The sequence below is a fragment of the Tinamus guttatus genome, unplaced genomic scaffold, assembly GCF_059628265.1.
Source record: "Tinamus guttatus ecotype Peru unplaced genomic scaffold, ASM5962826v1 Tinamus_guttatus_pri_ptg000347l, whole genome shotgun sequence".
Lineage (NCBI taxonomy): Eukaryota > Metazoa > Chordata > Aves > Tinamiformes > Tinamidae > Tinamus > Tinamus guttatus.
The window spans coordinates 1781412-1805300 of record NW_028288881.1 but is presented as its reverse complement, the minus strand read 5'-3'; the positions used below and the strand labels follow the sequence as shown (position 1 = coordinate 1805300).

The following is a 23889-nucleotide window of genomic DNA, read 5'->3' as shown; positions in this document are numbered from 1 at the left end:
CTTTTCCAAATCTTTTTAAAATTATTATTATTATTTATTATCACAGAAGTGTAACTTTTCTTGGCTGACATTAATGAACCATGCAGATCTATTCACCTTGCAGTTCTAATCTTACACCTGGGACAGTGAAAAGGTATGCTTCTTATTCACCTCTCTCTCTCATTTCCCAAAGGTGACTTTTTTTTTAAAAAAAGGTACTGTCTCTCCTGTAAATAAAGGTCACAGCTGGCATTGCCTAGAGACTGCAGCAGTTTCTTCTGCTAAAACAGGATGAGACTGTAGCATCTTGGAATAAATTGCTGCTTAGAAACACTTGATAAACTGACTGTCGACAGATGCTGCTTTTCCAGTGCCAAACACCATGATCAGCATATCTAGATTCTTAGCAACTTGAATGACATCAGTTTTGTTAGAAATGATAATCTCATAATAATATACATTAGAATACTTACTAAGATTATACATCTGCAATATACACTTATATCCATAAAAAATAGTTCGTTAACATTTTCAAGCGCCCAAAAGTTCACATTCCTCAGTCCTGTATTTGCAATGTGAACTATGAGAGAGAGAAAGCAACCCAAAGAAACACACACTATAGGCAAAGAACCTTACTTTGAACACCTCCTGCCAGCCTTCCATTTCTTTACAGAAGCCCAAGTAGTAAAATTTGTTCCTACCCAACACTGTGAGCATAATAGTAGTCTCTCCCAAGCGTGCACCATGTTCACTTTTTGCACTAATTTCACAGCGGTAGGTCCCAGAATCCTTTCTGGTCACATTTCTGATATGGATTCCTGTATTTAGCATCTCTGCTCGGTCTTTAAGGTCACCTTTAAGAGAGAAAATAAAATAAGCCTTTTTTCCCCCCCCCCTGCCAAGAGCTGTTCTCCTCACCTTCCCCACCCACCTCCTCTCCACTCCTCTCTCCCCTCAACCAGAAACATCTGTCTCTTCATCTTGTTTTGAAACAGTCATTTATGACTTATTGTTCATTTGCTCAGTGGTAATTAACCATTACCAAGGGGCAATCTATCTAATTCCAACTCCAAGACAGTAAGAACCTTCCACAGACTGATCCACTTAATTCAAAAAGCTCAGCTCAAACTCTACATCTTTTATACAGTTTCTAGTTGGAAGATGGAACACTTTTTGCACACTTCAAGAAAACATGTAGAGCTGCAGACAAGTAGAAAAAAATAAAAAGGATCATTCTATGTTCAGAAAGATGGCAACCACTAATGTAAACCCCCTGCAGAATTCTGAGAGCAACCACAGCAAAATATTTACAATTTTAATGTAGCAAGAAAACTGGATAGATACAGCAACAAGAGTCATAAAAGCAATGAGGTTTTGTTTAGTCTGTAGCTTTTTGAGAGATTTCTTACATATATATATATAGAAACAGGAGTTCTAATTGCTATACAGGAATAGAACAAATCCCTCAGCAAAAACAGTGCATCTTGCTAGCTCCGCAAACTAACAAACACCTGGAGCTTTATTTTACCTCAAGCTTCATTTATTGTATACAAGGTACCAGAGACCCATGTTTTCCTCAGTACAAAACATAATGTTGAAGTCAATCATTTTAGGAGCATATAAATAGAAATTTTACTTCTAAAAAGAGTACAAGCAACTTAAAACATACTTCAGAATTTTTATTTTATGTATAAAAAAGTTGCTGCATTTTTCATTTCTAAGCCTCCAGCTCTACAGGTTCCTTCAGAAATCTCTTCATAGGATAGGAGTGCAAACTTTGCACTAGTTTCAGGCGTTTATGCTTCCATGCAATTTAGTTTTTGGAAAACTTTAAAAAGCATGCAGTGCTGTTTTTCTTGGCCTCAAGGCTTCTTATATTTAACTTCATTAAAGAGGTTAACTAACCATTGGGGAAGGGGGAGGCATTTCTTGCCTCACAGGGCAGTTATTCAGTCCCAAGAGTCAAAAACATTCGCATTCGCTTATTCTCCCCATCTTATTGCCCAGGAAGGGGCCACGATTCATATCAGAGATGACACATTAAGGCACAGTCCAAGTTTGCAGTACTCTACCTGTAAATTCACCATTGTAATAAACAAATGAGACTTCCCGGGACCGGATTTTCTTCCATTCTATTCTTAGACTCATCTCTTTCGAAAATTTGTGCTTGCAGCTAAGAATAGCCTCTAGGAGAAAAGAAAAAAAAAAAAGAAGAAAAAAGAGAGAGAGAGAGAAATTAAGATTCAGTAGTTTGCTACACATTCAGGCTCCATAAGCTTAATTATCCCTCTTCAAGAGGACTTGAGCAGCCAGCAAGAGCCAATTCCACTTCTCAAAGTGATGCAATCAGACCTTCTCCAGATTTACACATATGCAATGGGGAACAGAAATTACTAGTGTTCCCATATTTCAGTAGTCTTTGGATCAAACCTCAGGTGTTGGGGATGAGACATTTGCAGGTTTGGACGTGCAGAGATATCATCCTATTACCAGTGTCTTTTTTTTGGTTAGTTAGCAGACTACAACTAAAAGAAGAGTCTGAGCTCATTCCTGTCAGTATTTTGTGAATTATTATTCTGAATTTAGTAACAATAGTTTGACTAACATAAAACTTAATTACACCAATACAATGGTTAAATATACTGGTTACTACTGGTTCATACTGGCTATTTTGAAACATCATATACCTGTGCAGATCTGTACACTTGTCTTCACTGTCAATCATCCTTTCTTTAGGCTAGGAAGAACTGTGCCTACTATAGTTAAAGCACTGGAACCCATTGTAGGCAGTAGGATGATAGACCTGGTTATGCAAGTGACAACAGTAGTGAGACATCCACTAACACCTGAGGTTTTTAATAATTTTCAGGACAAAGTACAGCAACAGGGGTAAGACCAATTAGTGACCACTATTTTGTTGCCAAGAGATAAGAAGCAGTGTGAGAGCGGTTAGCGTTCCAAATTCCTACAGCATAAAAGGGCAGAGGTAGTAAAGCAGACCCCTTTCCAGTAGGCCTAGAAAAAAAATGGTGGGTTAATATAACATGACTGAGAACAGAAATCTTTTCTATGATTTGTGTTGGTTTTATTTTTCCAAACAAGGTGGAAGAAACCAGAACAATATGGGGCTTGCTACCTTTACACTGCCTATGCAACAGTAGGAGACGGAGTATCCTTGATTAAAGATCTTTTCATTTTTCATGATGTCAGCCTAGCTTTCAGGAGACGAACATCTACGCAATCTACATTAACCTGCGCCTGCGTTTCCAGTCTTGGCAAACAAGGCCAAGAGACGATTAAAAGCAACCAGCAGGTCTATCCATTCACCCTTTGAATCTGATTTTCTGCATCTGTTCTGTGGAGAAACAAAAGGCTTCAAAGGGACCAGGCTGGTAACCCTGGTGATGTTTTACACAGAAGAAATGTCCAGACTTGAAAGAAAAGTCAGGAGGGCGTTCTCTGCCAGAAACACTATCCGTGCACACACAGGCTGCTTTGCAAAACATGCTGCACACTCAGGAAACCCAGGGTTCCTGACTGCAGGTTGAGTGGATGGGTGGAGGCTTCCTGAATCTTAAGATTTGCTAAAGTTTCCTTTCCATTTTGTTTTTGTATCCTTCTAACAAAGAAAAACTATCACTCAATTTCAGCTTGCATTTGCTGCTGGTCTTGTGGCAGCTGGCCAAGTGGACAAACTGCTCTGAATTAAGGAGACATGGCTCAGGAGAAGTATTCTCAGCCTAGCAGGTCACCTCTGCCTTGAACAAGCCATCACCTTCTTGCATGCTGTGTTTGTTTGTTTGTTTTCAGGAAAATCTAGCACAGATGCCACTCCCATTAACTTTATCCAGAGAGAAGGAACAAATTGGAAGGAGGACACTCAGAACAGAAACAACATAATAAATCCCTCCTTGTTTATATTTCCCTTCTCCTCACTGAGCCTATTAATAAGAGAAAAAGCAGAAGCATTTTCCAGAGCAGGGTTACTTGATTTGCATTAAGGTGTGCTCAGAAGAAGCTATGCCTCAGCACAGGCTCTAGCAGGCCTGGAAAAAAAAACAATACAATGCCGTTATTTTTCTGCAAGGGCTCAGGAGAACTCTAGGGCCTCTGGGATCTTGGAGAGGTCTGCACAATGTTTACTTTGGATTAGCATCTGGTCTGGAGGCTATCATTTGATTAGCCCTACTAGGGTAACAGCAGTTGGAGAAAAGGAAAATGCTTTCCAGGTCAGCGGCATTTACTTGGAAAGCCAAGTCCATCCTTCAGCCTCTAGCATTCCTGTAGGTGCTGTTATAGGAAAAACAGGAGAAAACTCAGGGCACCTGAGCTATGTTAAACTAGCCTCTCTAGCATACAAACAGAAAATAAAGAACAAGCTATATGTCATACAACAGAGAAGCTAATCAAACTTTAATATTACCCAAAGAGCCTCTCTCTCCATTTGCTGTCCTCAGGTCTAAAGATATTCTCTTTTCTTCCCCCAAAGTGACAAGGATACTTTACAGGAGCCCAGATGACAGCAAAGGTGATTCATTATTGCCACAAAGCAACAAGGAGATCCTAGAGCTCAGCAAGCTGTTCCAGTTTCCCATCTCTCTCCATCAAACCAAATAAGGGAAAATGAAAAAATCAGCCTCACACACTCACATTCTACTAGCGCCTTTCTCACCCATTCAGCAAACATCCCAAATTTTCCTCCCCAACCCCTCTTAACTCCTCTAGCCCAATTATGAGGAAAATTCATGTGCGATTTACCCATGTATTAAAAATAAATGCTAAATTATAGCTACTGTTGGTGGTTGATTTACCACCACCTTGTTGGTGGTTCCTTTTTTATACTCTCACTTCTCTGACATATACTGTAATTAATACTTCCCCTGTCTAGCAGTTTCCAACATTTTGTGTGGAAGGAAACCTGACAGAAGTTAGAGTGGGGTATCAGACTGACAAACACGCACAGAATCAGAAAAAGGGAGTTGGAAGGTACCTCTGGGATCATCTAGTCCCGCCATAGGTCAAGGAATAGAAAACAGGGGAAAGACCAAGATTACAAGAAGATCCAACAGAGAAAGCAGAAGCAGAATGAGGAACATGACCATAATGTCTTCACTGCTTCTGTTTGGATAGTTTGCATGCATTATGCATATAGTTAAGAAAAGTTATGCCCATACTGTACCTTTAAACTCCTCTGCTTTTACGTTTTTGTTATCTGTTTCAATGGAAATTCCAGTCACTTTATGATCTGCAAGGGGATAAAAAAAAAAAAAGACGCAATTCAGCAACAAACACTATTACTGTCATAGGTACTTCAGCAATAATAATCAGTATTTTTCAGCTTCCTTTACACAGGACGGAATGGATGTTGTCTGGTAGAGACCGCACTGGACTGAGTCAGAACAACATGAGTGGCCATGTGGGCCATGTGGCCTTGAACAATTAATCTTTTCCTCTCCATGCCTTGGAGAAGAATAAGAAATTGTAAAGGGTGTCAGGAAATGCAAGAGAGAAAGACACATGTGATGAGTTCTATATAAGCAGTAAGTATTGTTTTACAACTGGGAAATGTTTCAATTTACTGTTTGTTATTTTCCATTGCATTCATATGGCAAAGTAGGCAACTAGTTAAAAACTTTGCTTCAGAACAACTGCCTTAGCACTGTACAGACACACGCACATGTTTTCTTTCAAGAGCATCTCAAGTTCCCGTGGGTCCCCTATACTAATTCTAAAGACACCACAGACATCAGCCTCATGGTCTGTCCCATCTGTCCCCATAAACCAACTGAACAATTGCTACTGAAGGGATGAAGGAGGGCCCCCAGTCAATATTCAGAAAGATAGCTTGCTGTAAGACAGTTTAATGTTCTTTTAATTGATACAAACTAGTCTTGCTTTATACCAAAGAGGCTACGTAATATAGCCATTTTTAACCTTTCATACAGACCCCTTTTCCATCCACACAAAATTAATATCTCTAACCACTGCCTAAGATGGGGGTGAGGGCGGGTTGCAAAAAAATTGACAGATTTGCATCCAGTCTTCTTGATCTGAAGACGTGGAAATTTAAACAAACAAGTAAACAATCAAACAAAAAGAACCACACACAAGCTCCTGCTTCCTAATATTTGTTTTGATTGCGAATTACTTCTGTTAAAGTATGTACCTCACTTATCACTTGAGTGAATCCATCCTGTCTTTCAGCTACAAGTTCTGACAGCTCTGAGTTTTCATGCTTTTTTAATCTGTATGATGATATGGACAAGTTATCTCTTAGTTTTCTGCTGAATGAAGATCATTCTGTGCTCTTCAAGCTTGTCACTGCAGAGGGACTTCTCCCAAGAGCTCTCATGGCCCTCCCACCCAAGCCCAAACTCCAAGTGGATGGACAGCACTGGCTTCTAGAAGGATACAGCTTCACATTGGTAACTTGAAGTATAATTTCCCATGAGCAGGTTACCGAAAAACCCAAATTCAAGCATGCAGTTGCCTGTTGTCTTTACCATGCTTTAATCATGCTGCCACATTTTTGTCACCAAGAAAATAGCTTCAGCAGAGAATGACAGTATAGAGGGAAATACGAAGCAAATACAATGATGCTACTTATGTTCCCTGGGAATACCAAAATAGCAAAGATAATTCAATCTCACTTAATGCTTTCAGATTTTTCTTCCACTCCGCTCCATAGAGAAAAGGGATTATTTTGAGTTTTTTGTTGTTGCTGTCTTCTTAACAAATAAAAAAAAATCTGCTGAAACCAGAAGAGTGAACCCCACCTCCTGCACTTCGAAGGGAGCAGTTATTAGTATTGTACATACAACAATCTCCATTTTTTATCTGAGTCTCCCTAAGCTTGCTTTTACATTTTATTCTAGGACTTTTTTTCTATTTTAATCTATTAAGCCCTATTTAGGTTTATGGGGAAAAACAGCCTTTTACTTTTATTTGAATCATGTTGTTTTGGGAACAAGAACAAACATTATCTATTGTTGTACAGAATGTATTTTTATCCACGGATATAGCATCTTCCTTCACATTTTTGTGATGGTAGTTGGAAAAGCATTTTTTTCCCCCCTGAGTTTCTGACAGTGGGTAATACTTATTTTTATTTAGGTAGGAAGCACTTTTTTAAAGGAACCAAGCGTGTGAGAAAGTTGCTGAAATGTCAAGGTTCTCGCTAACTGGACACCAAACAGCTCAAACATCTGCACTTTGCAGATATATTACATATATTTTTCCACAGACAGGAAAACCCTCCTCCTCCTTAATACAGAAGTCATGCTGCTTACTGTCATGTCCCAAGTGTCTGTAGTCCAAAATGTGCAATAAGAAATCATGTTTTGTGCCCTCTCAGGCAGGACTGGGGTACTTGCTTCTCACTACAGAGGGTGTCATGAAATCACTTTTTATGCTTTGTATTTGAAGCTTGCAACTGCAGCAGGTCTATGCCTGCCCCTCTGCATCACAGGAACTAAAGAGTGCCTGAAGAGCTTAGTGTGCAACATACTAAGTACAAATCATACCAGACGAATTCAGACTCAGATACCTAAAACTCCCCAACAAATCTCACATACAGGCTTTCCTTCGAGAAATAGAAGGGTCTGAATAGCAACTTCAGATGCTGTAGAGGCACCTGACATGTGAAACCACTAAATATCCTAATCAAGCAGAAAGCCAAAAGAATTATTTAAAGCTAGAAGACGTTTTCCTTAAAATGCCGTTCTAGAAATGCCTCTGCCAACTTTTCCCACTATGGGGCATAAGCTTTCGCTTTTCATTCACCATATAAAGCGCAGCAATGAATAGATAGCATGTTCCCCTACTATCTATTCATCAAATGCTTTTATAGGCAGAATGATAGACTGAAAAACTCTACTCGTATATGGTAGCAACTTTATCTATTCAGAAGTTAACCCAGAAAAATCCATGTTCTATCTGGAAATCACTAAAGCAGCTGTGAACTGATACTCTGGTGGCCTGAGCAATTATAAGGAAAAGCATATTAGTCAAATCAAAGGAAACAGCAATGCCTGCAGGAAGTGACATGAGAACAGAGTCCAAACAAAGTTGCGAGTACAAGAGAAAAAGGGAGTTTGGCTTTGCCAAGAACATCAGGTGGCCCAGACCAAAGTGGAGCAGAGATCTCAGAGGACAGCGCAGGGCTAGGAAACCAATGTCCTGAGAACAAAGCAAGAATCAGACAGTTCTCCTACCCAAGCTCCTGGGAATCAAACACACCATTGCTGCAAGCATCCTTCACACATTCACCAAGGTAAGTCATCGCGGGCATGCTTAGGTGCCGATATGAAGTTCTCAGCTGTAAAAATACCTGCCATTAGGTGCTCAAATGATGCCTAGGACCTTGCTGCAGTCACATCATCCTAAAACTTGTATCTTTTTTGGCTCTTCTGTTGCCCTTTTTTTTTTTTTTTTTCTCTCAAGAGAAGCATTCCACAGATGGCAGCCAGCGTCAGATAAACAGGCAAGTCATCTAACTTTGGACAGAAATCATCATATTCCTATATGTGAGTGACACTCCCAAAAGCCTAACTCCCCTTCTTCTCAGTAGTTCAAGCTATGGACATGACACCAACAGGCCACCGCCCTGCTCAGTGGTGGGGCTGGCACAATAGGCTGCGCTCCTCCAAAAGTTATCCACAAGATGTCAAACCCACCACTCTTGCCAGCCTCGTTGCAAACCGACTGGAGATGCAGGGAGACCTTGTCTGTTGGCTCTGCTTTGCTAACTCTAACCTCTGGCAGAGACATCAGGCTTACTGACCGTCTCCACTACCACCAGTGTCTCCGGAGAGTCTGACAGAGCCTGATTTGATATCTGAGGCTGGCAAGTTAGGCATCAAAATGTAGCCCAAAATAACTGCACCCAAGGGACAATAGTTTCATTAAGTAAATACAACATATACACAGCATTAACTTCTTCTAGTTCTTGTCCAAAGTTTGGAGTTTTAATCACACATCATGAGAAAATCAGTTCAACTTATGTCTTTCACTTAGTTGAGTTAAAGACTAATAATAGAACAGGATGCTGCTTTGGGCAGAGCTTATCTGAATGACAAAACAAAACAAAACCAATTCCACCTCCACAACAATCCACAAAAAAAAGAAAAAGAAAAAAAGAAAAAAAGAAAAAAAAAAGCACACCTTCAGCCACAGGAAACAGATAACAGCCGTTGAAGGAGGCCCATAGAGGCAAAATAAAGAGTCAGTTCAAACCCAGATGTGAAAAGCAAGGTTTTATTTTAATAGATGTTGGATGGCTGCACAGAACACACAATGAGAGCGAAAAGGCACATTTGGCTGGCAAGTTAAAAAAGGGCATACAGCAAGAGAGGAACTTAGGCAAGGGATGGCCAAGAAGCTTTTTATACAACAGCTTCCAACAACAGTTCTGTAGTGTTTTATAAACTGCCAGACTCGAACACAGCACCTTTTAGTCATTCAGACACTGGACTTTCAGACATTCAGAAATGGCAAAGAACAAGCCGGAGGAGCAACACCTTTACTAGAAATGTGACAAAGTCTAACTCCTAGTTTGAGCAGTGCCTTTTCCATCACCTTATTTGCCAATTATTTCATGAAAAAATAGGCAGTGCAACTCAGCTCGTGCACACTGATGTCCAACAACTTCTCCCATCCCTTCTTTCCCACAAGCCCTCACTGAACTCCTGACAAAATTCTTTTTTATACAGAAATGGCTAGGGGTTTTTTGAGTGTGGAAGGAGGGAAAAGCAGATAAATCCATTTTATTTCTCTTCTGTAAGAGCAGGTATTCTAGCTCTACTGCTGGGTAATCCCCCCCCACCTCAACCCCAAGACACTTTTCCTTCTTGCATCCAGGCTGGGACCTTGCCCGGTAGAATAACCTCCCACTCCATTTGCTCTCCTGACCAATGCTATGAATTTGAAACCGTTAAAAAGGACGGCATCCAGATGACGGGGTCATTAAAAATAAAATCTACTCTTTTATTAAAGAGCCTGGAATTAGGAGCGAAAGCTGTCAAACTTGAACCATTCATCTACAGATATCCAAGTGAGACAAAGCAATCACATTTTAGGATAACATGTCTGCAGCTGCCTGTCACAACAAAGCAAGGCACCAACCCAGCACGGTACTTTAGAGGAATTTCTCCCAACAGAACATATGACAAAAGTAGTAAATTCCTTGAGGGGAAAAAAAAAGATAAAAGGCATTGAGAACTGTATTTTCATCTACTGTGGTATTACTGAACTAGGAGAGAAGTAATTTTGCTAGAGAATGGCTAAAAGCAGATATTCTAGCTGTATTAAAAATCTGGTATTGGATGATCTGAGGAGCTCTCAGCCCCATGGTGGGGGGTGGGGGGGAGGGGGAGCAGAGGGGGAAGGGGCAAAGCATAAATATTCTCGTAAACTCTTCAGCCACAGGGAATACTACCAAAGAAGAAAGTCTTCATTTATTATGCCAATCTGCGAACAGTTTAATCTCAACTTTGTGCATGCTGTTTAATATGGTCTGTAAGGCTAACACGACATTTGATTTTGTTCTCATTTTTACTTTCCAGGTATTTTTTCCCTCAGTTTGAAGGTGAAGAATATTAAGATTATATGTAAAGTCATCCGCAGTAGTCTTAAGTTTAAGATCATGTTGATGATCCATTATAGAGTACAGTCCCAAGGATAGCTGGCCCTGGAAACACAACACTGTAAATGCTGGCAGAGGAGAAAGATGGAAATAGAAAGCAAGTGGCATGGGACAAGAAAGGAAGAAATTTAGGTCAGCCTTCCAAAGAAACGGAACTGCAGAGGAGTTCTGGATAGACAAAACATCCACCTGAGTGCTTTCAGCAACCCCTGCACTGGAAAATTGCCGCATTAAGAGATGTGGGAAATTCCAAACAACTAATATGCATTATTCATGGGATAAGCATTTTGTAAGTGTTTTGCAAACATTTACAAATATAAAATTCCATTCCCTTCAAAGTTCCTGCCCTTCTCTTTTCTACCCATACAACACAACAGAAGAAAGGAACAGCTTGAATTCACAGCTTTACAAAGGTTCAGTGTGCAGTGTAGACTTCTGGAGCTTTCTGGATTGTCTATCTGTTGGGAGAGGTTATTAAGCAAATAAATATTTATAGCTCTCACTTCTACAAGACTCTCAAGACTCTGCTACTCTTCCTGTCTCCATAGCAATGCAAGGGCAGCTGCTGAGAATGGGGAATGGAGTTTTAAACTAGTTGGGCTCTTACCAAAAAAAAAAAAAAAAAAAAAAAAAAAAAAACTATTTTCCATCACTCTCCCAATTCTGCTTAACAGTGGTTTCCATAGCTACTCAGCAGCGGAGCAAAGAAAGCTTGTAAGTGCAGTGAAAGCCTATAGTGGCTTCAACTGTTGCTTATGTTAAGCTGTATCAGGATCCTGAAGTCTTGTGTCTAGTATGAACATGTTTCAAAAGCCCATGTAGAGTCGGGGGGTAGAGGGCTCTCTTGTCATTGCTCTACCAATCACCTCCTATCACATGCTCCAGCAGGCATTTGAAGAAACACAATTTCCACTAATAGGAGTTAAAATTTCTGCAAAATACTTGCCTGTGCAAGCATCTACATGGAGTATCTTTGAATGCTTATCAAATGTAGAAAACAAAGCTACCCCCTCCAGAGCAGATTGGCATATTCTATGTAAGTCAGTAGTAGTGCATCAACTACACTTTACATGAACTGTAAATTTTTCCTAAAACATGAAAATAAAAAGAACATACACAACAAAAATTCTGCCTCACAATTCAAGGGAAGAGTTTCAAGTTAAATTTCCCAAATCTGAATAAGGCCTAAATGACTTTTGCCAAAACTGCTGAGAACTTTGAAAAGGGCACTTACTTTCTAACTGTGCCATTCAACCTTATTTAAAATTCCAGTAAATGCCATTTAGAGCTGCAGCTTCTGGCCATGCAATGAAGTTATTTAAGCTCTCTTATTGTAGGATTTCTAAACGTTAGAAAAAAAACAAAAAAAACAAAAAAAACCCATCAAGTCCCTACAACTTTACCTCACAGTAGGCAAATACTTTGTTTTAACCAAGGAATACCCCTTCTACAGTCAGTCCCACTCACTCAAATCAAAAATGCATTTCCTGAGCATACCCAGGCTCCCAACTTCATGGCAGCTCTTCCCCAGTAGGTCTTTTCAACCCTTTTTTGACATAAGCATTTCTGCACATTCACTGCAGAGGATGAATATGCAGAGGATGAGCTCTGGCCTCTGAATGTATACAAATATCTGACCAGAATCGTTCCTTGCAAGCAGACACCATCTAGCAGACAGGGTAGCTAATTAGACCAACTACCCCTAAGTGTGTCGTTTTCTCATAAACATGATAATCAAAATCAGGTCAATATTGTCAGGTGATGTCCCCCCCTGGAGAAGATGATCCATCTGTAACTTGTTTTTCTTGTCTCTGAAGCAAACATTGACCTAAAATGTATTTCTGTGCTAATATGATTGACCTAAAATATATTTCTGTGTTAATATGATTAAGAATAGCTCCTTGGGGAAAGTTCTTAAGAAGGCTTTGCACAGGCTTCCTTCCATTCAATTTCAGCTCCCTTGGGACAAGCCGTGTCTTCATTCTGGGTAGTATTCAAAGTAAGCGGGGGGAGTAGGTAGGGAAAACACTCAGCTAGAGATTTTTGCAGTGATTTATGAATTTCAAATTTTTGAAAATACACTTCCAATAACTAGGGGAAAGAGTCTGGTCTACTTGACTTTCTATTTGACTTTCTATTTGATTTGAACCATGGGACTGCTATTAGTGATGAGCATCCTATTAGTGATGAGCAGTGCTGAAATTAATATTTTAGTTTCCTCCAACTAGAGACCACATTCTTTTCTAATAAGAACTGGGAACAAGATGACCACTGCTCACTGGTCAAGAGAATTTGGCGAATCCTTCCTAATCAACTGCATGGAGATTGCCAAATTAGCTCATCCCATTTTCATCCACATTCCCTTACACTGCCAAGTGTGCTCAGGAGATACTTCTGGCAGGAGGAGACAGTCATATTTGACAGCTATTGCTTTTATTCTGCAGTTACACTGAATACATATGAGCAGCTTTAATTCTGCAGGCCTTTACTAAACATTTCAGTTCCTCAACATCAAATTCTATAGAGGCACCTTCTGATTTATTTCAACAAGATCAGAGACACCCCTTTGGTTCAGTTAAGGCTGCTAACTCTCAAAAGGAGCTGGAACAAGCAGATGTTTTGCAGGCTGAAAAAGAGAAGGGCGACTTTAAGAAATGTTCTGGAAGTTAAAGCCAAGAACAATAGGTCACAGTGTAACAGGTGCCAATTTTTCCTTAAAGGAGGTGGGGGGAGGAAGCTACAATCATCCTCACATTAAAAGCCACACACAAGCAAAACAACATATGGGTATTCAGATTAGAAAACACTTGGAAGAACAACACTGGAAAGTTACACAGGAAACAGGAATAAATAGAGTAACTCTGTGCTTTATTTTTTAATCAAGCATAAATGTCAAATCCGTGATGATCACGGATGTGTTAGGAGCCATATCCTCAGGAATATCTGTGTAAGGTTAGTAACAAATAGTAACTGCTGCCTTGCCTCAGAGGAAGGGAAGCTCAGTAAGCGAGCTAACAGTTTGCTGCTGCATGTAATAGGACCGGATGATCTTGTCAGAAGAAAACTCTAAGAAAGTACCCACTATTTCACACTCAAAAAAGCAAAGAAACAAGAGTTCATGAAAGCATTAGGACTCATATACCACATCGAGCTGTAGAATTCCAGCATTAACTGAACAGCATATGATGCACTGGATGATTTCTCAGTTTTTCAAGTGACTAACCCCACTCCCAGACCAAACGTATTTAAATTATTTATGCTTTTATGTATGTTGTACATACTATTTTAATAGTATACTTTTAAATAGGGTTACTAAGTATTTTTGCATACAAAGCACACACTGTTAACTTTATTTTACCATTGGTTATAATTTGCCTTTTTCACATTTTAGGCATCTTTTTAAACTTCGGACTGGCAGGAAAAATTCAGGTTCAAAGTTACTTTATTTGTTATGCACATTATCATGTAGATAAGTCCTGTTCATTATACATTCAGACAATAAAGTCTCAAAATAATGAAGCTACTGTTGGATTAGTACACAGGTATGTCCATGCATTTTGCAGGGCATCTACCTTGAGTTGAAGGGATAAAACCAAAATATTCTGTTTGTATTCAATCATCATTAGCTAATTCAGTTTCAGCAGAAAAGCAATTTCCTCCTTACCCCCTCTCAGTAATTAGCTGTGGTACAAGCACTTAACTAACCTTTGCTGGAGGCAGACATAACATTACTTCAGTAACTAACATAACTCCTGTCAGTAACTAACAGAAGCTCTATCCCCCACCTATTCTATTCCACCTCCATTGGAGTTGCTCTTCTGTTTTGTGGGGAGAGGAAAGAGAAGAAAGTATACATAAACAGATGGAATGGATTATTAATGAATAAGATTCAAATTCAACTTTGATGTCTATATCCTGGATAACTAAATTAATGAGAGTTACATTCAGAGTTCAGCAACAGTAAGCTGATTGTGAATGCTGACATATTCACAGCTTTCCAAAATAAAAATCTAAAAATAATAATAAGTTTTATTATACAGGTGTTAGGATCAATTATTTTACCAGTAGACAGACTACCTGCACTAGAGTTCTCCTATGACATTTTTATGTGGAAATACAAAGGGATTTTGGGGACCTTTTTGAAGGTCCAAAAAATTTATAAGAAAAGTAGACTTCTGTACAGTTTTGATGTTCACTAGAAACCTTAGCATTGCTTTAACTTGAGCAAAATGTTCTGTACCTGTTAATGCACTTGTATATACAAGAACTGGCCATCCTGCCTCTTTTTTTTTTTTTTTTATAACTTTTTTTTGAAAGCTTACTTTTTGAAAACTTTTTAAAAGAAGGTTTACATTCTTAGAGATATCAGTTCATTCTTCTCAAATAATAATAATAATAATAAATCCCTGACATCTGGGCAAAACTCCTGTAGCCACGTAGTCCCTTCCTTCTCCCCAGAAGAAGAAGAAAAAAAAAAATCAAAAAGGTGCTAGAGGTTTGAACACAGCTAAAAGGCATAAAACACAGCATAGAAAAGCAACTATGTTTTTTCAAAGACTTGAAAACTGAAGTAAAAATGCAATCAGAACATTAATGAAATAAGAAGTGCATAGAATATTCAAAAAAAGGTGAAGAGTGAAGCCAAAACTGTTTTCTGGTCAATGTCTCTATGCTGCCAATTCCCTCATCATAAACAGCTTTCCTAGACAACTTTTATCCTCTGGAACATTATTTACTAAAAGGCTCCAAAAACAAGTGATATAAAGTACAGTTAAATATACATTCAGCATTCTGGAAGTCCCCAGACTGAAATGCCATAATTTCAGTAACACTTAAACTGAACATATATAAAGAATATAATAACATTTACTTTCTATGCTTAATAAATTCTAGAAGACTTCTATATCAACTTGTGTTGTCAGAATTAAAATATGTCCAGGACATAGGTCTTCTCTAGAGAAAATAATAAAATAAAAAAATAAAATCATTTGACATATTAACAGAATTATGTGAAGGCCTTTCAAAGTGCAGGGTGAGTGGCAAAAGTGTACACTACCTTAGCCATAATCCCTGTTCCTTGCTGACTATACCTACTACCAGTATGGCATTCCGTACCATTACGGCATGTATCAGCTTACAGAGCTCTGCCTCTTCCACCAGACACTAACTTTGGTGTTTGCAGTGAACCTAAATTATGTGAATTTATTTGCTTTACTAGTCTCTACAGTACTAAAGAAAAAGCATCTTAATCTTGTGAGCCCTAACTACTACCTCTCTGTTCTAAGCTTTTTTTCAAATGTTGCTTTGGTCTACACCAGCACTGCTTTCATGCCCCTTGCAAGAGATCAGCACATTCAAGTGCAACAGTAAATCATAACACATGGGAAGATCCGTATATTAGTCAACAGAAGGCAACAGTAACATTGCAGGATACAAAGAACATTCAAATACTGTCCAAAACAAGTATCCCTCACTTTCAAAATATGAGTATTGACAGGAATGCTTAGACAGTTTGTTCAGAAGAGACCTTTGCCCTCCTGAGAGGACCTGACAACTTTCCATTTGAATAACAATAAATATTTTTATTGTACTTTTGAGTCCTGGGGAAAAAAGACAAGCCTTCCTCCCCACCCAAAAAGGACCCTGTGATAGTTCTTTTTCTAAAAGAAAAGCAAAACAATCTAAATAAATCCAGCAACAGAGTATACATTCATCACCTATGTTTCTTTCTGAAGAGTGCTAGGCAGATACCAGTGATGTCTTATTTTTGTATTCTAGTATTTTTGCTTTAGAGGTGATCCTCCTGTTTAACTACTCTACAGAGCAAGGTGATAGAAACATGCACAACAGAGTGAAGCACCCTGGGGTTCTGACCTCAGCCCCAAACTAGGAAACACTTACCTGGCAGCCAGTAGATCCTCCAGACCTTTATCCTACAGACATTACTGAAGCCTTCTCAAATATTGACTTATTGTAACATATTTTGAATTAGCAAGATACCCTTTGGTATTTAACTAAGTAATATTTAACTGAGTGTATTTAAAATGTCCTCAGCCACAGTCACCTGTTATGAAGAGACATATAGGTTTGCCTAGACTTAACTTGCATTCAACAGCCTCACATACCTTTTGTAAAGCACAGCTTGGCTTGCATTTGAAACAGAAGATCAGGTCAGGCTGTCAAGCACACCCAACACCGTAACACCAGTTAATTAGAGTTTCCAAAGCTTTGTAGTGCAAGACTGAGAACATTACAGTTGAATGAACTGACTAATATCCTGAACTTCTGTGCTTGAAGCCAGAGCCACATGGGCTCCCAGCCATCAGTGTCAACAGAGAGCTCTTGGGCCTAGTGAAGCCCATGCTTGGAGACTGTTCCTCATCCCAGCCATTCTGCACTTGCTGAAAAATTTTGGCTTTTACCTGGGAAGCAATCTACTAAACTCAGAAGTACGGCCTTTCGTTATTGCAGGAGTGTTCACCAGCTACAGTCTGAACAGCTATCCAGCTTACAAAGCCCTAAGATCCCCGTCAGCCAGTCTGAAACATATGGGATAAAACAAAAGCACAAACAGGAAACTAAGATTGTTTTAAGAGAGAATTTCTTGTCTTTGTGGTCGATTAGCTTAGAGATTGTGGAGAGGGGCAGATAATGCATATTTACTCATTTTTCCTCGGCATAGCTACTAAAGCTTCAGTTATGAACTAGGGCCAACCAGTGGTAGGCACTGTCTGTACACTGAAGTGGCATATTGCTGTCTAACTCATAATGTCTATTTACACTCTTGATTTCTGTGTGCTGGTTACTCATACTTTCACAGGAATCACAAGGACTTTCTTCAATCCAACAACCCAGCTGTCATCCACGTAAACAACTGCTTTACTACCCAATTTCTCCCAATTAATATTGGCTACTAACTCTCTGCACTTTGAATACAGTGCATAGTTCAAATAGGAAACCAAAAAGATTAATTTGAGTGACAGTCACTTCCAGAGAATGCACATTCTATCATTAGCTCCAACATTACCCTAGCAGTTTGCAAGAGGCTAATACTGCTACTTATTGTTAGTGTTACCTGGCACCAAGACAACCTTATGCAATACACTTTCCCTCTAATAGATTCTGCTTCCCTTTTTGCTTTGAACTGACATGCTCAACTCCTAAGAGATTAAGCCAAACAATGGCTTTCTAAGTATATCTAATGAAACCTGATACCTGTAGGCACTATTCTATTCTTTCCAAGTTAAAATTGATAATTCCTTGCCTTTTTAAGGACAATCATGATCAAGTGCTGCTGTTTTAAGTGTGAAATTTCCATCTTGAACTTACTCAAAACTACTAGGTTTGGATCTTTTAAAAACTAAGCATTCAAAAAGACTTATTAACCATTTTTCCTATAATGCTTTCCTCTGCAAGTTATCTTGGAGAAAACTGGATGTCTGACTTAATTCTTGTTAACTGGATTACACATCAGGCTTACTGTTGATATGATCCACATCTATAGCCATTTTATTATTTGATGCTGTTCAAAAAGGGTTATCTTCCCATTCTCTCCTCTCCAGAATGTCCTTCACCCTCCACCACGAAGGTTAAAGACAGACAAGTCAATGGGACCATATAATCATCCGCTAAGCTTACCTTCTGCCAGTTAGAAGTAATACTCAAATACAATACAATATATAAACAGTCAAATGCTCAGTGATATATTACAATCAGAAGTTACTAACTAGAGCCCTCACGAAAAATAGTGGCTTTGGAAGCACAGGTGAGGGCAGGCAGGCCCAAGTACTGGCAGTCACCCAAACGCTGCTCTAGCTTCACTTTCTCATTCTTTGTCTGACATACTCATTTCCCTGAACACTAGTATTTAGATGAGGGAAATGATTCATTTGTCTCAATTACAAGCCACCATGATATTTGCTTCAGTTTCCTGTGGTGAAATTAAAACATGTTATTATTATACCACATTGTGAGGAAGAAGTGACAGATTTTTTTTTCCTTCTCTGTAGAAGTGTTTGGTTAAAGTTCTTTGGGAAGTACTTAGGATGTAAAAGAACATGTCAATAAGTAGAAGTTTAAGCTAGTCTTAAGTTTACAGGTGGGATTTAAAAGAGGTTCCCCCATCTCCCTGGAAAAGCAAAGTGAACTAGCAGAAATAGAATTACTAGCAAATTCAGAAAGTTCGATTTAATTCAGGTAAGCGCAGCCTTCAGTTCCTGCATAAGTTTCCTTTAACCGTTCACCCAATTGCAAGTTGTCCACCAAAACAAAATGAAGTTGTAATCCACTCACTTTGCCAAATATAGGCAGTAGTTCCAAATAGTTCCACAAAGTTATTACACCAGGGAAGGAAGAAAACAAAAACAAACAACAACAAAAACAAAAAAACTCCACAACATATACATAGCAGTAAGTACATCACAGACATACATCCCAAAAGACCCCTTTCAGGATAAGATATAGGATGACTATAGGATGACAAACAAACAAAAAATAACTTAATGGGAACCTTAATTTAGTCATTCCATATGGCTCTGGAAATAGTTTGCGACAAAATAATTGAAACATGAGATACAGATTTTTATTATAACATAAAACTATTTATATTTTTACACAAACATTTCTCCCATATCTTCCTTTAAAGACAAATGCAATGTAAAAAATATTTAAGTATGACAATAAGACTTACCTCTTCAAAGAGAAACATTTGACAGCTAATTATAAGGAATTTATTATAAGCATAACTTCATTCAGAAAGTGTTCCAAGAAAAAGTTTTTTACGGTGATGATGGAATCAGTAAGTAGGTCATAATATAAACTGTTTAAATCCATTTTCAGAACTAATTAGTAGCTCCTGTGCCCCAAACCACTGACAATCCAAACCTACTCTCTGTATCTGTCAAGGGAGGCTTGCTCAATGCTACTATGGAGGATACGTGTTTATACCACCATCTTTCTTTAGTGAAGAAATAACACTATGATTTATCTCACATGAAGTTGTACAAACCTAACATTTTTATATTGTTTATACAAGAACATTCTCCTCCACTTTTTTTTTTTCTTTTAATTAAAAAAAAAAGAGTTTAATTCATTCCAAATGGTCCCTCTTGCTCTAACACTTCTAGTTCACCTTCTTTGTGACCAGTCCACATGTATATTTTTTCCCCCCAAGGAACATTCGGGGTTAGCCAATGTATTCAACCAAATTTGGTAGCTCTAAGCTACAAAAGATGGCAATCCCACAAGTTTTCAGACGGTGAACCGATAAGAAAAGAATCCAAAATTCTAGTACGTGCAAGTTCTTACTTAATCATTTGAGAATGTCATCAGCCAATTTCTGGCAGCTTGCATGTTGCTGCCATAAGGGTCTGTAATAGGAAATAGAGATATCATGCAGGAAATATTGGCAAAAGAAAGTCTAATACAATTCATTAAAATAGTCAATCAGGAGACATCATTCAGACTCAATTAGATCTGGTAATCATAGTGCTAGCTTTAATTCTCATTATTAATGCCAGATGTCCTATGATATAAACAAAGGATTGTTACAAAATTAAAGCCGAAAAAAAGACTTCAGAAGTCAGGAAACAGCAAAAGCAGGTCCTTCTCTTGCATACTTCCACTGGAAATAGAAAAAAAAAATGGGGGGGGGGGGAATTATTTGCTTGATGTGACAGCACATCATTTGCCTCCTATACACAGGAAACAGGGAGGACGATCAATCACCCTCAGTTTTAATTCTGCACATCCAGTAACAGACTGTGGGGCCAGTAACCTGACCTAAGGATGCTCCAAGGTCAGCCAGAGAACAGCTCTCTGCCTGCCCACAGCTTGGCAGCAAGAGGAGAGGGACAAAGTCCATGCTACAGAATAACGTGGCCTTTCCTAAGTAGAGTTCCTTTCAGAGTAACATGCCTAGGTCTAAGAGAAATAGTGTGGCTTATTGAAATGCCATGAAAGACCTGATTGACCTAAAAAAGGGCTTACTTCCCTCTAAAATAAAAGTGAAAGAAAAGCTTTAACCCAAAAAGAAAGTCCACTATTTCTGAGGGTTGTTCATATCCCCCTTAACAGGTACTCACTTAAAAACGATTGAAATTTCGCTTACTCATCACCACTTCGATGATACTGACCTACAAAGACCACCTCAGACTTTGGCAGCTAAAATATGCAGCAGTCCTCTACATCTACTCCACAACCTAATGTTCATGCTCTCCAGGTATCAACCACTCTTTCTCTTCCTCATTAGTTTCTTCCCATTCCCACTGCTGCTATAAATAGCCTGTTGGACCCATATAAGAAGTTCCTGAACTGCAAGCTGGATGCTCACACTGGTTATATTCCTGCTGTGAATACTCCGGCCCCAGAAGCAGCAGCAGAATTCCCAAAGCCCTTTCTACTGGGACTCCCTCTGGCTCTCCAAACAACCAGCACCCACACACCCTCCTACAAACCTGATCTTCACGCCACTTCTCAGCACCACTTTGTCCTCATCTGGCATTTGTTGGGATTGGAGACATGAAGAAAAAAAAAAAAAAAAAAAAAGGTTGGGTGGGGGAAGCAGGGGAGACTAAGTAATTTAGGAACCAGACTTCGATCTACTTTGTTGCCTTTGGACCACCCTCTATCGTCTCCACATTAGTCAAAATCAGCATTGCCAAAAGACACACCTACCCAGATGAGACAGCCAAGCAGCCTGAACATACTGAAATATGTCACCAAAACCACAGCAGCATTATCTGGACAGATGCACTCACACAGTTAACAACAAATAAAGGGATCAAAGCACATCACTTCTTTTTCCTGCTATTTTTCCTTTTTCCATGAAGGAGATTCCCCCCATCCATAAGATCCTGTATAAGTGAAGTGGAAAAGGGAAGGAGGGGACAAAAATCCAATAAAGCTACTAGAACACATGTGTCACTTCCAGTCTCTCTCCTCAGACTCATTCCTGCTCTGCAGCCAAGGCATTTCCACACCCACAGAAGTTCCTGCTGGATGAGGAAGCACGAAAGTTAAACTGTAAGAGCACTCAGCGTTGACACCATCCCACACCAGCAACGAGCAGAAGGTGCCCTTTCTAGCCTGCTCCCAGCAGGTCACAGCTCCATAGCAAGACTGTGCTGCATAGTTTCTTTCAAAGAATTATTTCCATATACAGCCTCCTTCCCAAAATACCAGGAAGACACAAGGAGCATCCGATATACTGCAAGAGGAGCTCAGTAAAGCATGACCTGCAAGTGACAGTCTTACTGCATGACTGCCACTGTTAGCACTGTATATTAATTCACTGCTTCTTCACAGCTACGTGACTTCATGGTTTATTTGTTTTTCCTCTCTTATTTTAACATCCTTTCTGAAAGAGCAAGTTTGACAACTTGTTTTCCCATTTTCCCCCTCCAGTTTGTTTTTTTTACTGAGTTAGAGCCATAAATCTATCAGAAACATGACCATGTCCCAGGGCGGCACCGTCCAACACTGGCAACAGAGAACGTGCTCCTGCTCCTTCCTTCTTTATGCTGCAAGAGCCGCCAAACCCGCCAGCTACACGACTCGCATCCCAAAGTTTGCATCCCTGCAGAAAGCTGCGAGCTTGTGCTTAAAGGCGGCCCAGCTTGAACAGGTTACATCAGCTATGCACAAGTAAAAAAAAAAGTAAAAATTAAAATAAATTAAAACCAAAGAGACACATGGAAGCAATCAGCACGGAGCTACACACACACACAGGGAAGCATTTGCTTTGCCTTCGCTGCCAGGGACGTGCTGCAGCTCCCGCCCCATGGGATGGAGGGGAAAACACTCCGAGAGGACAACAAAGTACATACGTATCCGTCCGTACAGGCGCGTACGCACGTATCGATGGATGTATATTCCCCGGGGAAGGGAGCGGGCAACTTACAGCGGAGCACCCCCAAGGAGCCGAGGAGAAGGAGGAGCAGGCGGCGACTCGCCATCTTCCCGGCAACAGCAGCTGCCCGCGGGCGCCGAGAGCGGCTCTAAGAGCGCGGGGCGCCGCCGGCAGCGCGGGGCGAGGCGCGGCGGGGGCGGCCTGGGGCCGCGGCGGCAACGGCGGCAGCCCCGCCTCGCTGCTGCCCGCCGCGCCCACCGCCCAGCCATTAGCCGTTAGCCGTTAGCCGTTAGCCGTTAGCGGCTCGGAGCCGTTAACGGCTCGCCCGTCGCGCGGTCCCGCGCCGCGGGAAACTTTGAGGGCGGCGGCGGCGGGCGGGTTTGTTCGCTTAAAGCGAAGAGGCGCGGGGAGGAAAGGGGATAGGGGTGGGCATGGTAAGAAATGGCTGTGCTGAACTTAATTCGAGCGATAATTCACGGGATGACTAGGAAAGCCCTTATAATGACAGCGGGCAGACCAGGAGGATAGAGAGATTCATCCTGAAGAGGAGCCAGCCCGGCCCGTTAGGCATGGGCAGGGCATTTAACAACAGTGCTCTGCCCATCACAGTAGATACTCGGCGCTAACTGCCCAGATATTTAGGTTGGTATACAGGGTTTGATTGGGATTTCATGTACATGACTCTTGTACCGTAGTAAATCCATTTAAATACTCTGGACTTATGTAAATGTGAAGTCAGAGGAAAACTGCTTGCTCACGGTTTTGTTGCTCAGGCAGGTACAGTGAGGAAGGACCTAGTGTACAAGGTTGTCTCTCCATTTGACAGGTTCTTTCACAGTTTCTTTCCACTCTCCTTTTATATTTCAGCAAAGGCTTGGTCACTGCATGCCTTATCTCCTTTTTACAATTGCAAGAAAAAGCAGGAATTAAATATGAATATGAATATTTTGAATGCATTTACAGAAATACTAGAAAGGCAGCTGTAATGCATATAGTTCATTCAATCTGCATTTCATTTTCTGTATGTACTTTGCTAAACAATAGTATTCTTAAAGATACTGCAAATGCTTTCTTACAAGAGTATAAGATTGCTAGCCTTATGCTTTTAATGGAAAATTAATGCTTTTACCTTAGAAAGAGTAAAAAGAATTTACATGAAACAGCACATAGAGACCAACATGGAAGAACTTGTTGAGATACTCCGTTATTCTGGAAGTGCTATCTACAGAGACTCTTTTTTAGAAGAATAAGAATAGTCTATAATTAGCATCTGCATGCAGAATGCAAATCAAGAATAGCTATCTTATTTTGTAATAGCTATTCTAGTCAAGTTCTTTCCATAGAAAAGCCTTTAAGGATTGTATGAAAGTGCAACAGGATTTCAAGACTTAGCTGCTTCTTAATAGCAGTAATTCAGAAG

The 23889-nt window shown here is 39.9% G+C and overlaps 1 protein-coding gene across 1 annotated transcript in view; it reads right to left on the bottom strand.

Moving 5' to 3' along the window:
- Positions 1-22666, bottom strand: part of JAM2 (junctional adhesion molecule 2) — a 28667-nt gene extending 6001 nt beyond the window's left edge. The window contains exons 1-4 of the mRNA XM_088529806.1: positions 22521-22666; positions 5159-5224; positions 2052-2165; positions 681-833 (exon numbers count right to left, since the gene is read on the bottom strand). Of these exons, the coding sequence (XP_088385932.1) occupies positions 681-833; positions 2052-2165; positions 5159-5224; positions 22521-22575 (388 nt within the window). The 5' untranslated portion in view covers positions 22576-22666. The remainder of the gene's footprint in view (positions 1-680; positions 834-2051; positions 2166-5158; positions 5225-22520) is intronic.
- Between the last annotated feature and the right edge of the window lie 1223 nt (positions 22667-23889).